The sequence below is a fragment of the Scyliorhinus torazame genome, chromosome 5, assembly GCF_047496885.1.
Source record: "Scyliorhinus torazame isolate Kashiwa2021f chromosome 5, sScyTor2.1, whole genome shotgun sequence".
Classification (NCBI taxonomy): domain Eukaryota; kingdom Metazoa; phylum Chordata; class Chondrichthyes; order Carcharhiniformes; family Scyliorhinidae; genus Scyliorhinus; species Scyliorhinus torazame.
The window spans coordinates 207930615-207942641 of record NC_092711.1 but is presented as its reverse complement, the minus strand read 5'-3'; the positions used below and the strand labels follow the sequence as shown (position 1 = coordinate 207942641).

Here is a 12027-nt window from a genome sequence, read left to right as displayed (position 1 = left end):
GTGAATGGTAGATGTGAAGGGAGGGGATGGGGGAAACAAAGAGAAGAAAGGGTAAGGAAAAGTGGATAAGTGGGGAGGGGTGGTTAATATGTACTCAGGGACCCTGGGCATAAGACAGAAGACTCTGAGGGGAGATGTGTCTTCCCTTTATGTTCAGATTGTAAATGGTGTAAGTTAGCTAGTTTCTTAGGCAACTAGATTCACTTGTTAGGATCCTGGCTAGGCACATTATATACAACACCTTGGACCACATGTCTGCTTGTTCAAAACCATTTATTTATTTGAATGATGCATGAATAAATCGATAGCAAATACATGAGTCACAAAATCATTTCAAGTCATGAACTGCAAATTTATAGAGGAGATTTAACAATGAACAAGCAATGGTCTTGTTGATATAACCTATCCCCAAGGTATCCCTGGGATTGTCTGCAGTATTCTAGGAGAAAATAATCTCACCACCCTCATAAACATGTACCCCACCCCCTCACCCCCCCCATAAAACAGGTGCCACAGTGGTACAACTTGGGCTCAAAAGTGGCACAAACTCGGTGGCGTAGCCACATTGGGGTCAAGCGGCCTGAACCACTTTGGGGCTCAGGGCCTTTGAATGGCGCCAGATGGGTAAAATGTAAATGTAGCCACAATCCCAGAGGACCATAAAGTACTCTCCCCCTTTTGAGAGAGAGCTGGCGGGTGGTGATTTAACCACACCTCAGGCAAGGAGCAAGGTCACTCCTGCTGCACTGTGCCAGTTTATGAAACCAGGGTACCCAACAAGTGGTTGCTAGGAACTTTAGGGGGCGGGAAGAACATTCCTTCTCCTCCCAGTCCCACAAACCATCTTCTCTTTCCCAAAATAAACGACCCAGGCCTTTTATGAAGCAACAGTCAAGGATCTCTAGTTAGGCTACTCACTGCCCAGTACAAGAGGAAAGTATATGTGTGTGTGTGTGTGTGTGTGTGTGTGTGTGTCTGTGTGTGACACACCCTCTCCACTTGTACCAGATCACCAACAGTTCTCCCCAATCCTCGAATCCTCCTTAAGAATAGTGTGCAGATGAGAAAGTAGGAAATTTGGCATAATTAAATCTCTCCTGAGGATCAATTTGGTCTTGGTATCGTACCCCTCTGTGTTTTAACAAGAACGGACCCCAGTCCGGAGCTGGTTTCAAACCCGCAATAACTTTCTGTGGAAACAAAATTGAATTGGTTGTTAAATCACAATTATGTAATTTGTTATTTATCTGAATGCACTGCAGTAATAATGACATGCCTTGTCTGGTCCCATGACCCAAATTCTTTCCTATCTTTTTCAGATCATGGATCCTTATTTCCCCCTCAAAAAGCAACAATGACATTCAGCAAATTAGTCGCATAGCTTTATTTTCCAAACAGGATTCTTCCTCATCTCAACACAGTAACATCCGTCCCCACCTCAGGTCCAGCAGAGCTTTATGTTAGAACTATATAAAACACTAATTAGGCCACAGCTAGAGTATTGATTACAGTTCTGGTGACCACGTTTTAGGAAGGATGTGAACATCTTATAGCGGGCAGAGAGAAAATCTCTATGGATATTGCTAGGAAAGGAGAATTTTTATCCATGATTAAAGATTTTATGGGCTAGGGTTGCTTTCTTTGGAACAGAGGAGGATAAGCAGAGGCTTAAACAAGTTGTCAAGTATTAAGCGGGGCTAACATAGAAAATAGGAGCAGGAAGAGGCTATTCTGCCCTGCGAGCCTGCTCCGCCATTCATTATAGACATCCAACTCAACAGCCTAATCCTGCTTTCCCCCATATCCTTTGAGCCCCTTTGCCTAAGTGCTATATCTAACTGCTTCTTGAAAACATGCAATGTTTTGGCCTCAACTACTTCCTGGGTAACAAATTCCATAGACCGATCACTCTCTGGGTGAAGAAAGTGCTCCTCATCTCTGTCCCAAATGGCCTACCCCATATCCTCAGAGTGTGACCCCCTGGTTCTGGACTCACTCACCATTGGGAACATCCTTCTGCATCTACTCTGTCTAGTCCTGTTAGAATTTTATAATTTTCTATGATATTCCCCCCTTATTCTTCGAAATTCCAGTGAATATAATCTTAACCAATTTGATCTCTACTCATATATCAGTCCCACAATCCCAGGAATCAGTCTGGTAAACTTTCACTGCAATTCATCTAGAGCATGAACATCCTTCCTCAGATAAGGAGACCAAAACTGCACACAATATTCCAGGTCAAGCCTCACCAAGGCCCTGTATAACTGCAGGAAGACCTCCCTGCTCCTGTACTCGAATCCTCTCGCTAGGAAGGCCAAAATACAATTTGCTTTCTTTACCGCCTGCTGTACCTGCATGCTTGCCTTCAGTGACTGGTGTACGAGGTTATCCAGGTTTCTTTGCACATACCACTCTCCTAATTTATAGCAATTCAGATAATAGTCTCCCTTCTTGTTTTTGCTATCAAAGAGGATAACCTTGCATTTCTCCAAATTATACTGCATCTGCCATTTATTTCCCCACTCACTCAACTTGTCCAAATCTCAGTGGAGGATCTCTGCATCCTCCTCACAGCTCACCCTCCCACCCAACTTGGTGTCATCTGCAAATTTGGCAATATTACATTTTGTTCCTTCATCAAAATCATTAAATATATTGTGAATAGCTGGTGTCCTATTACCGATTCCTGTGGTACCACACTTGTCACTGCCTGTTCATTTAAAAAAGACCCATTAATTCCTACTCTTTGTTTCCTGTCTGCCAACCGGTTTTCTATCTCAATACACTACCCCTAACCCCATGCACTGTAATTTTACACACTAATCTCTTATGCAGGACTTTATTAAAAGCCTTCTGAAAGTCCAAATAAACCATGCCCTGTAGCTCCCCCTCATCAACTCAATCAATTACATGCTGAAAGAATTCCAGTAGATTTGTCAAGCATGATTTCCCCTTCATAAATCCCATATAGTGGATAGGAAGTCCCGACTTCTTTTCACAAAGAGACCAACAGTCAATGGACGTAAAATAATTGATTGAAGGAGAAGCGAAGAGTAAAGGAGTAATTTTGTTCACCCAGATTGTGAGAGATTTGGCCCTAACCGACTGAAAGGGTGCTAAAGGCAGAAATTTTCATCACATTTTAAAAGCGTGGATATGGCTGTGAGGTTCTGCAATCCACAGAGCTATAGATGAGGAGCTGAAAGGTGGATTTGATTTATTGTCACGTATACCAAGGTACAGTGAAATGTATTGTTCTGCGTACAGTCCAGACAGATCATTCCATACATTAAAATAACATAGGATCTACCATAAATACACAGTGTAAATATATAGACACAGACATCAAGTGAAGCATACGGAGTGTAGTACTACTCAGAAGAGAAGATGTGTGGGGAGATCAGTTCAGTCCATAAGAGGGTCATTCAGGAATCTGGTAACAGCAGGGAAGAAGCTGTTTTTGAACCTGTTAGTGCGTGTTCTCAGACTTCTGTATCACCTGCCCGATGGAAGAGGCTGGGAGAGAATAACCGGGATGAGAGGGGGCTTTTATTATACTGCCTGCGTTCCCAAGGCAGCGGGAGGTGTAGATAGATTCAATGGATGGGAGGCAGTTTCATGTGATGGACTGGGCGGTGTTCACGATTCTCTATAGTTTCTTACGGTCTTGGGCCGGGCAGTTGCCATACCAGGCTGTGATGCAGCCAGATAGGATGCTTTCTATGGTGCATCTGTAAAAATTGGGAAGAGTCAATGAGGACATGCTGAATTTCTGGAGTTTCCGGAGGATGTATAGGTGCTGTTGTGCTTTCCAGGTCGTAGCGTCGATGTGATTGAACCAAGTCAGATTGTTGGTGATGTGCACACCTAGGAGTTTGAAGCTGTCAACCATCTCCACCTTGGCACTATTGATGCAGACAGGGGTGTGTACACTACTTATCTTCCTGAAGTCAATGACCAGCTCCTTAGTTTTGCTGGCCTTGAGGGAGAGATTGTTATCGTTACACTACGCCACTAGGTTCTCTAGCCCCTTCCTGTACTTTGACTCATCATTGTTCGAGATCCAACTCACTGCGGTCGTGTCATCAGCAAACATATAGATGGAGGTGGAGCCACGTTTTGCCACACAGTCGTGTGTGGCTGTGGAGTATAGTAGGGGGCTAAGTGCACAGACTTCCAGGATCCTCGTATTGAGGATTATTGTGGAGGAAGTGTTGTATTTATCATTATTGATTGTGGTTTGTGGGTTAGGATTAGACAAGCAAGAGTTGGTTTTGGTGACCATGGACGCAGTGTGCTGAATGGCCTCCATCTCTGCCATATGTCTTTCTATGGTTCCATCAACTCCTCCAAACATTCTATCATCTTATCCATCGCAGTATTGTAGCACCTGTCTCCATTGCACTAATGCACCCTCTTTCATTTTCTCAATGGACATAATCTTCCTTCAAACACTGCAGGATCCTGCTCTCTCTCAGCAATCCAGTACCCTGTTCTATCTCAGCAATGCAGCACCCTTCTCCATCACAGCAATACAGCACCCTGCTCCATCTCAGCAATGCAGCACCCTGTTCCATCTCAGCAATGCAGAACCCTGTTCCATCTCAGCAATACAGCGCCCTGCTCCATCTCAGCAATGCAGCGCCCTGCTCCATCTCAGCAATGCAGCGCCCTGCTCCATCTCAGCAATGCAGCGCCCTGCTCCATCTCAGCAATACAGCACCCTGCTCCATCTCAGCAACACAGCACCCTGCTCCATCTCACCAACGCAGCACCCTGCTCCATCTCAGCAATGCCGCACCCTGTTCTATCACAGCAGTGCAGCACCCTGCTCCATCCTAGCAATGCAGAACCCTGTTCCATCTCAGCAATACAGCACCCTGCTCCATCTCAGCAATGCAGAACCCTGTTCCATCTCAGCAATGCAGAACCCTGTCCCATCTCAGCAATGCAGCACGCTGTCCCATCTCAGCAATGCAGCACCCTGTTCCATCTCAGCAATACAGCACCCTGCTCCATCTCAGCAATACAGCACCCTGTTCCATCTCAGCAATGCAGCACCCTGTTCCATCTCAGCAATGCAGCACCCTGTTCCATCTCAGCAATACAGCACCCTGAAGCATCTCAGCAATACAGCACCCTGTTCCATCTCAGCAATGCAGCACCCTGTTCCATCTCAGCAATACAGCACCCTGTTCCATCTCAGCAATGCAGCACCCTGCTCCATCTCAGCAATGCAGCACCCTGCTCCATCTCAGCAATGCAGCACCCTGAAGCATCTCAGCAATGCAGCACCCTGTTCCATCTCAGCAACACAGCACTCTGTTCCATCTCAGCAATGCAACACCCTGTCCCATCTCAGCAATGCAGCACGCTGTCCCATCTCAGCAATACAGCACGCTGTCCCATCTCAGCAATACAGCACGCTGTCCCATCTCAGCAATGCAGCACCCTGTTCCATCTCAGCAATGCAGCACCCTGTTCCATCTCAGCAATGCAGCACCCTGTCCCATCTCAGCAATGCAGCACCCTGTCCCATCTCAGCAATGCAGCACCCTGTCCCATCTCAGCAATGCAGCACCCTGCCCCATCTCAGCAATGCAGCACCCTGTTCCATCTCAGCAATGCAGCACCCTGTTCCATCTCAGCAATGCAGCACCCTGTTCCATCTCAGCAATGCAGCACCCTGTTCCATCTCAGCAATGCAGCACCCTGCTCCATCTCAGCAATGCAGCATCCTGTTCCATCTCAGCAATGCAGAACCCTGTTCCATCTCAGCAATGCAGCACCCTGTTCCATTAGGGGCTGGTTTAGCACAATGGGCTAAATAGCTGGCTTTCAAAGCAGACCAAGGCAGGCCAGCAGCACAGTTCAATTTCCGTACCAGCCTCCCCGAACAGGCGCCGGAATGTGGTGACTAGGGGCTTTTCACAGTAACTTCATTGAAGCCTACTTGTGACAATAAGCGATTTTCATTTTTTCACAGCAATAGCACACCCTGCTCCATCACAGCAATAGAACACCCTGCTCCACCTCAGCAATCCAGCACGCTGCTCCATCACAGCAATACAGCACCCTGCTCCATCTCAGCAATGCAGCACCCTGTTCCATCTCAGCAATGCAGAACCCTGTTCCATCTCAGCAATGCAGAACCCTGTTCCATCTCAGCAATGCAGCGCCCTGCTCCATCTCAGCAACACAGCACCCTGTTCCATCTCAGCAATGCAGCACCCTGCTCCATCTCAGCAACACAGCACCCTGTTCCATCTCACCAATGCAGCACCCTGCTCCATCTCAGCAATGCCGCACCCTGTTCTATCACAGCATTGCAGCACCCTGCTCCATCCTAGCAATGCAGAACCCGGTTCCATCTCAGCAATGCAGCACCCTGCTCCATCTCAACAATACAGCACCCTGCACCATCTCAGCAATCAGCACCCTGCACCATCTCAGCAATGCAGCACCCTGTTCCATCTCAGCAATGCAGCACCCTGTTCCATTAGGGGCTGGTTTAGCACACAGGGCTAAATAGCTGGCTTTCAAAGCAGACCAAGGCAGGACAGCAGCACGGTTCAATTCCCGTACCAGCCTCCCTGAACAGGTGCCGGAATGTGGTGACTAGGGGCTTTTCACAGTGACAATAAGCGATTTTCATTTTTTCACAGCAATCAAACACCCTGCTCCATCACAGCAATAGAACACTGCTCCACCTCAGCAATACAGCACCCTGCTCCATCACAGCAATATAGCACCCTGCTTCATCTCAGCAATACAGCACCCTGCTCCATCACAGCAATACAGCACCCTGCTTCATCTCAGCAATATAGCACCCTGCTCCATCTCAGCAATACAGCACCCTGCTCCATCTCAGCAATACAGCACCCTGCTCCATCTCAGCAATGCAGCACCATGCTCCATCTCAGCAATACAGCACCCTGCTCCATCTCAGCAATACAGCACCCTGCTCCATCTCAGCAATACAGCACCCTGCTCCATCACAACAATACAGCACCTGCTCCATGACAGCAATACAGCACCCTGTTCCATCTCTGCAATGCAGCACCCTGCTTCAATTATTTGTCTGTACAGCTGCAGCATGAATTGCCAATTTTCATATATTTTATACCGCAGCACTATCCTGCATCAGAACAATGCAGCATGACCCTGCACTGCAAAATTATAACAGGATCCTGCATGACAGCATGGCAGCAACTTGGTTTGTCGCAACAAGCAACATCATTCAGTACTGCAACAATGTAGAATCCTTTCTCATCACAACACTGCAGAACCATCCAATCCTGCAACACTGCCACAGCAGAATGCATTGCAACACTGTGGCATCTTTGATCTTCAAAACACTGCAACAACGTACATCATTGCAACACTGCAGCAGGTTTGCTTCACAAAGAACTGCAACAGAATCCAACATTTAATAACTGCAGTAGCTACTCTTTACAGAACACTACAGGATCACATTGAATGACAACACTAAACCTTACAGTAGAGCACTGCAGCAATAACATCCAATGCAAACTTCAGTACCGTATCACGATTGTAGTGATATGCATAAGCAATTGTACATGTAAATACGTTTGAGCTCCAACCACTAAGTGGCTGGCAAGTTATACCATGTGAAATTCAACCTCGGGGGGAGTCTGCAGAAGGAGTCGTCATGGTTGTCGTGTTTGTGATTGTTTCAGTTGGTTCGTATTAGTTTCCAACCCACAGTTTGTTATATAATAATACATTTGACTAGTCTAGAACTAGATGTTCTTTGCCGCACTGATTCAATCATTGTCCATGCACTAGAACATAACATGGTACCAGAACATGGTACCAGAAGTAGTGATCTAAAGATCTGAAGTGTGAAAATATTTGAAGACACAGGGCTGGATTCTCTGTTACTGAGGCTAAGTGCCGACGACAACAGAGGATCCGTGGTGTTTCACGATGGGAAAAACGGCCGAAGCCCGCACTGATTCTGCTATCAGTGAGGGGCTAGCACCATTGCCAGTGCGAAACACCCACAGAATGTGCAGAAAATGGTTGGAGACCATGGGGTCTGTGCTGCACATGCGAAGGTCCGATAATCTGCAGCCATGCGTACGCCTACAACCCCCACACATGCACCAATCGCACGGGAAAAGATGGTGCCGTTTGTGCTGGACCGTGTACCCGCCACCCTGACCCCACAGCCCACCTCCTGGCCACCCCCCACCACTCTCCCTAGTCCTGGCAGAAGCTTCTCAGCCAGCGGCACGGACCTCAGCCGAATGTGGTGATGCTGGACACTGTCCACATGTCCTCTCTCTCTGCAGCTACCACGCCAGGCTCACGACCGCTGATCCCACACGTGACCCGCGCTATCGGAAACTCATCGGAGTCGAAGCATTTCGGCTGGGCCTGCTAATGACATTCCAACGGGGTTGCGACTGCGTGCGGCGCACGTCTCGATGATGCTGATCTGGAGGGGGCGGAGCATCGCGACTTGGCATCAAACCGCAGCCTGCCATGATTTTGGCATCAGGGGCCATTCTCCGCCCGATCACCATTCCAGATTTCAGCGTCGGGCAATGGAGAATCCCGCCCATGGTCTTCAAATTCGGAAACGGTGTTACAAAAAAAAAAAAAAAAAAATGGGTAACATGGAAAGAAATCTCAGAGAATGCTAGACTGGTAAAAGAAAAAGATGGAAAGTTTGAAAATGCCTCAGTATCTTTGAGTAACTGGTAATGCAGATGGCAATTGGTGTGCATTTAAGCAACAGTTCACATTGTATGTGGCAGCCTTAGGATTACAAGCGCAGCCAGATGAATGAAAAATAGTGTTATTGCTAACTGTAGCAGGCACCTGGGTGATAGAGATTTACAACACATTTGTTTTTTAACAGAAGGAAAATAATGAAAGTTTCGATGCCATCATTGAGAAGTTCGATGAGCAGTGTGTTCTGAAAAAGAACAAAACTTTCGAGCAGTAGGTATTTAGAATGCGCACACAGAAGACAGGCGAGTCCTTTGATAACTTTCTCAAACTTGTAACTTCGTGACGTTAAAATTCTTGGTGATTTGAGATCTGATTGCCTTTGGAATTAATAATGGTAAGGTGAGTGAACGTCTCTTAAGGGAGAATGAACTTCAATTAGAAGACGCAATTAAGGGCCGGGATTCTCCCCTACCTAGCGGGGTGGGGGGTCCCGGTGGGATTGAGTGGCGGGAAACACTCCGGCGTCGGGCCACCCCAAAGGTGCGGATTTCTTCGCACTCTTAGGGGCCAAACCCTCACCTTGAGAGGCCCGCACCGGAGTGGTTGGCGCGCCGCCGGCCGGCGGGAAAGGCCTTTGGCGCCATGCCAGCCGGGGCCGAAAGGGCTTCGCCAGCCAGCGGAAGTCCGCGCATGCGCGGGAGCGTCAGCAGCTGCTGACGTCATCCCCACGCATGTGCAGGGTGGTGTCTCTTGCGTGTCGGCCATGGTGAAGCCTTGAGGCGGAGGGAAAAGAGTGCCCCCACGGCACAGGCCCACCCGCGGATCGGTGGGCCCCGATCGCGGGCCAGGCCACCGTGGGGGCACCCCCCCGGGGCCAGATCACCCCACGCACCCCCCCCCCCAGGTCGGAGAATCACCGGGGGGGGGGGAAGGGCGCCGATCGGCGCAGCGCGATTCCGGCAGGGGTCGGAGAATTCCGCCCAAGATTTGCCATGCAAGTGAGCTTGCTGTGCAGCATATAAACACATTGAATGCATGGAGTAAAGATGCAAAAATCAGAAGCGATGCAGACGCCATTGATATTGTGATGCATTGAAAAGTAAAACATGGTCTCATCAGTGGTGGCCATTTTAAACACTTGCCAGAAGCAGCCATTACGTGTAAAAGATGAGGGACCAGACACCTACTAAGGCAATATCCAGCATATGGAAACATTTGCACAAAGTGCAAAGACAAAAAACATTTTGCCAAACAATGTTTTAGCAACAAGAAAGTTAATCTAGAAAAATCTATAAATACTATGATGATATTAACTTAAGGGGGCACCTTTTTCATCGATGTAGTCTCGAATGATGACAGAGTCAGCAAAGCCAAACAAAGTAAAATGTTGCCTATACAAACAAAAGTTTATAAAAATAATATTGTAACGGTAACAAAAGAAAACTGGACAGTTTAGTTATCAATAAATAAATCACTCAATGTTAAATTAGACACAGGAGTGAGAGAGAATCTCATCAGCATCAGTGATATTGAAGCTATGAAAATAAAACCTAGAATACTAAACAATCCAGTCTTCTTAAAGGACTACAACAGTCAGAAAATGTATCACATTAGACATGTGTGAACTCGAAGTCCAAGTAAAAGCCAAATTGTGAAGCACTGGAACTGGTTTAAAAAAAAAAGTGTATAGCACAGACTGTACACTGACGCACACTGCAGATCGATGGAATCCATTGTGCAGGCTTTTCCAGACATTTTTCAGGGTTTTGCTTTTCATCTACAAGATTCAACTCAAAAATTATGCTCAACCAGTGATACATGGTCTGAGAAGAGTTCCAGCACCATTACGTGACCGTCTGAAAGCTGAATTAGACAGAATGACTCATCTTGCTGTCATCAAAAAGATCGAAGCAGCAACAGATTTGGTCAAATCGATGGTGTGTGTTAAAACAAAATAAGGATCTCAGGATATGCATGGATCCTAAAGACCTCAATGCAAATATAAAACGGGAACACTACCTGATACCCAAGCAAGAGGAAATCACAAGTGAGATGTCAGGTGCGACATATTTCAGCAAATTTGATGCTTCGCAGGGATTCTGGCAACTCAAGTTAGATGAAGAAGTACTAAAGTATTGTATGTTCAATACTCCTGTCAGGTAAATATTGCTTTCTTCATATGCCCTTTGGCATGATCTCAGCATCAGAAATTTCCACAGAGCAATGGAACACATTGTTGAAGGCATTCGAGAATCTGGCGATAACATCATCATTTGGGTTTCCACACAAGAGGAACACAATGAAATGCTAATAAGAGTATTGCAGAATGTCAAGAAAAATGAGCTACATCTTAACAGGGCCATATGTCAATTTGGTGTGAAGGAAATAATGTTCCTAGGAGACAGGCTGTCTGCTCAAGGAACAAAACCTGATGACATGAAAATACAAGCCATTATGAATATGCCTCAACAAACAGACAAAAAGGGAATACTGAGAGTACTATGCATGATTAATTTTATTGGTAAATTTAATCCAAACCTCCGGGCGAAGACAGCATGCCTTAGAGAAGTTCTAAAAAAAAAAAAGTGAATAACTTCACTTGGACAGACAAACATGAACAAGAGTGGATCACATTAAAAACAGCTCTAACGACAACTCCAGTTCTAGCATTCTTTGACCCGACCAAGATTTCAACAGATGCATCGAAGGATCATCTAGGTGCAGGAAAATGGTAGTGATTGGAGACCAGTAGCATATGCATCCAGATCAAGACAGAGTCTGAGTGTCACTATGCTCAATTTGAAAAAGAATGTCTCGGATTAGTCAATGGATTAGAGAATCCCACAGTTATATGTATGGTCTACCTACTTTCATTGTAGAGACAGATCACAGACCGTTGGTAGCCATAGTCAAGAAAAACCTTTGCGAAATGTCACCTCGCATTCAAAGGATGATGATGAAACTTCAGAGGTATGACTTTGAATTGATCTATACACCGGGCAAGCACATTGCAGTAGCCGATGAGCTATCCAGAGCTACAGCCACACTGAATGACAATTCTATGGGCGAGGATGTGCAAGTGCATGTGGATATGATCATAGTGCCACACAGATGCCAAGTCAAAACTGATTGTTGCAGAAAAAGATAAAGATGAAGCTCGGCAAATGGTGATACATAATATCAACAATGGATGGCCGAAAGGTTCATGCTCCAAGTATCATAATATACGATCAGAGCTAAGTGTAGCAAATGGTTTGTTACTAAGACAACAGAGAATTATTATTTCACAGTCTGCACAAAGAAATACTGCAAAAGATTCGC

The 12027-nt window shown here is 46.3% G+C and overlaps 1 protein-coding gene across 1 annotated transcript in view; it reads right to left on the bottom strand.

Moving 5' to 3' along the window:
- Nucleotides 1-499: 499 nt before the first annotated feature.
- Nucleotides 500-12027, bottom strand: part of LOC140420914 (sodium- and chloride-dependent neutral and basic amino acid transporter B(0+)-like) — a 59099-nt gene continuing 47571 nt past the window's right edge. Inside the window, exon 6 of the mRNA XM_072505061.1 lies at nucleotides 500-1190. Coding sequence (XP_072361162.1) covers nucleotides 1044-1190 — 147 coding nt within the window. The 3' untranslated portion in view covers nucleotides 500-1043. The remainder of the gene's footprint in view (nucleotides 1191-12027) is intronic.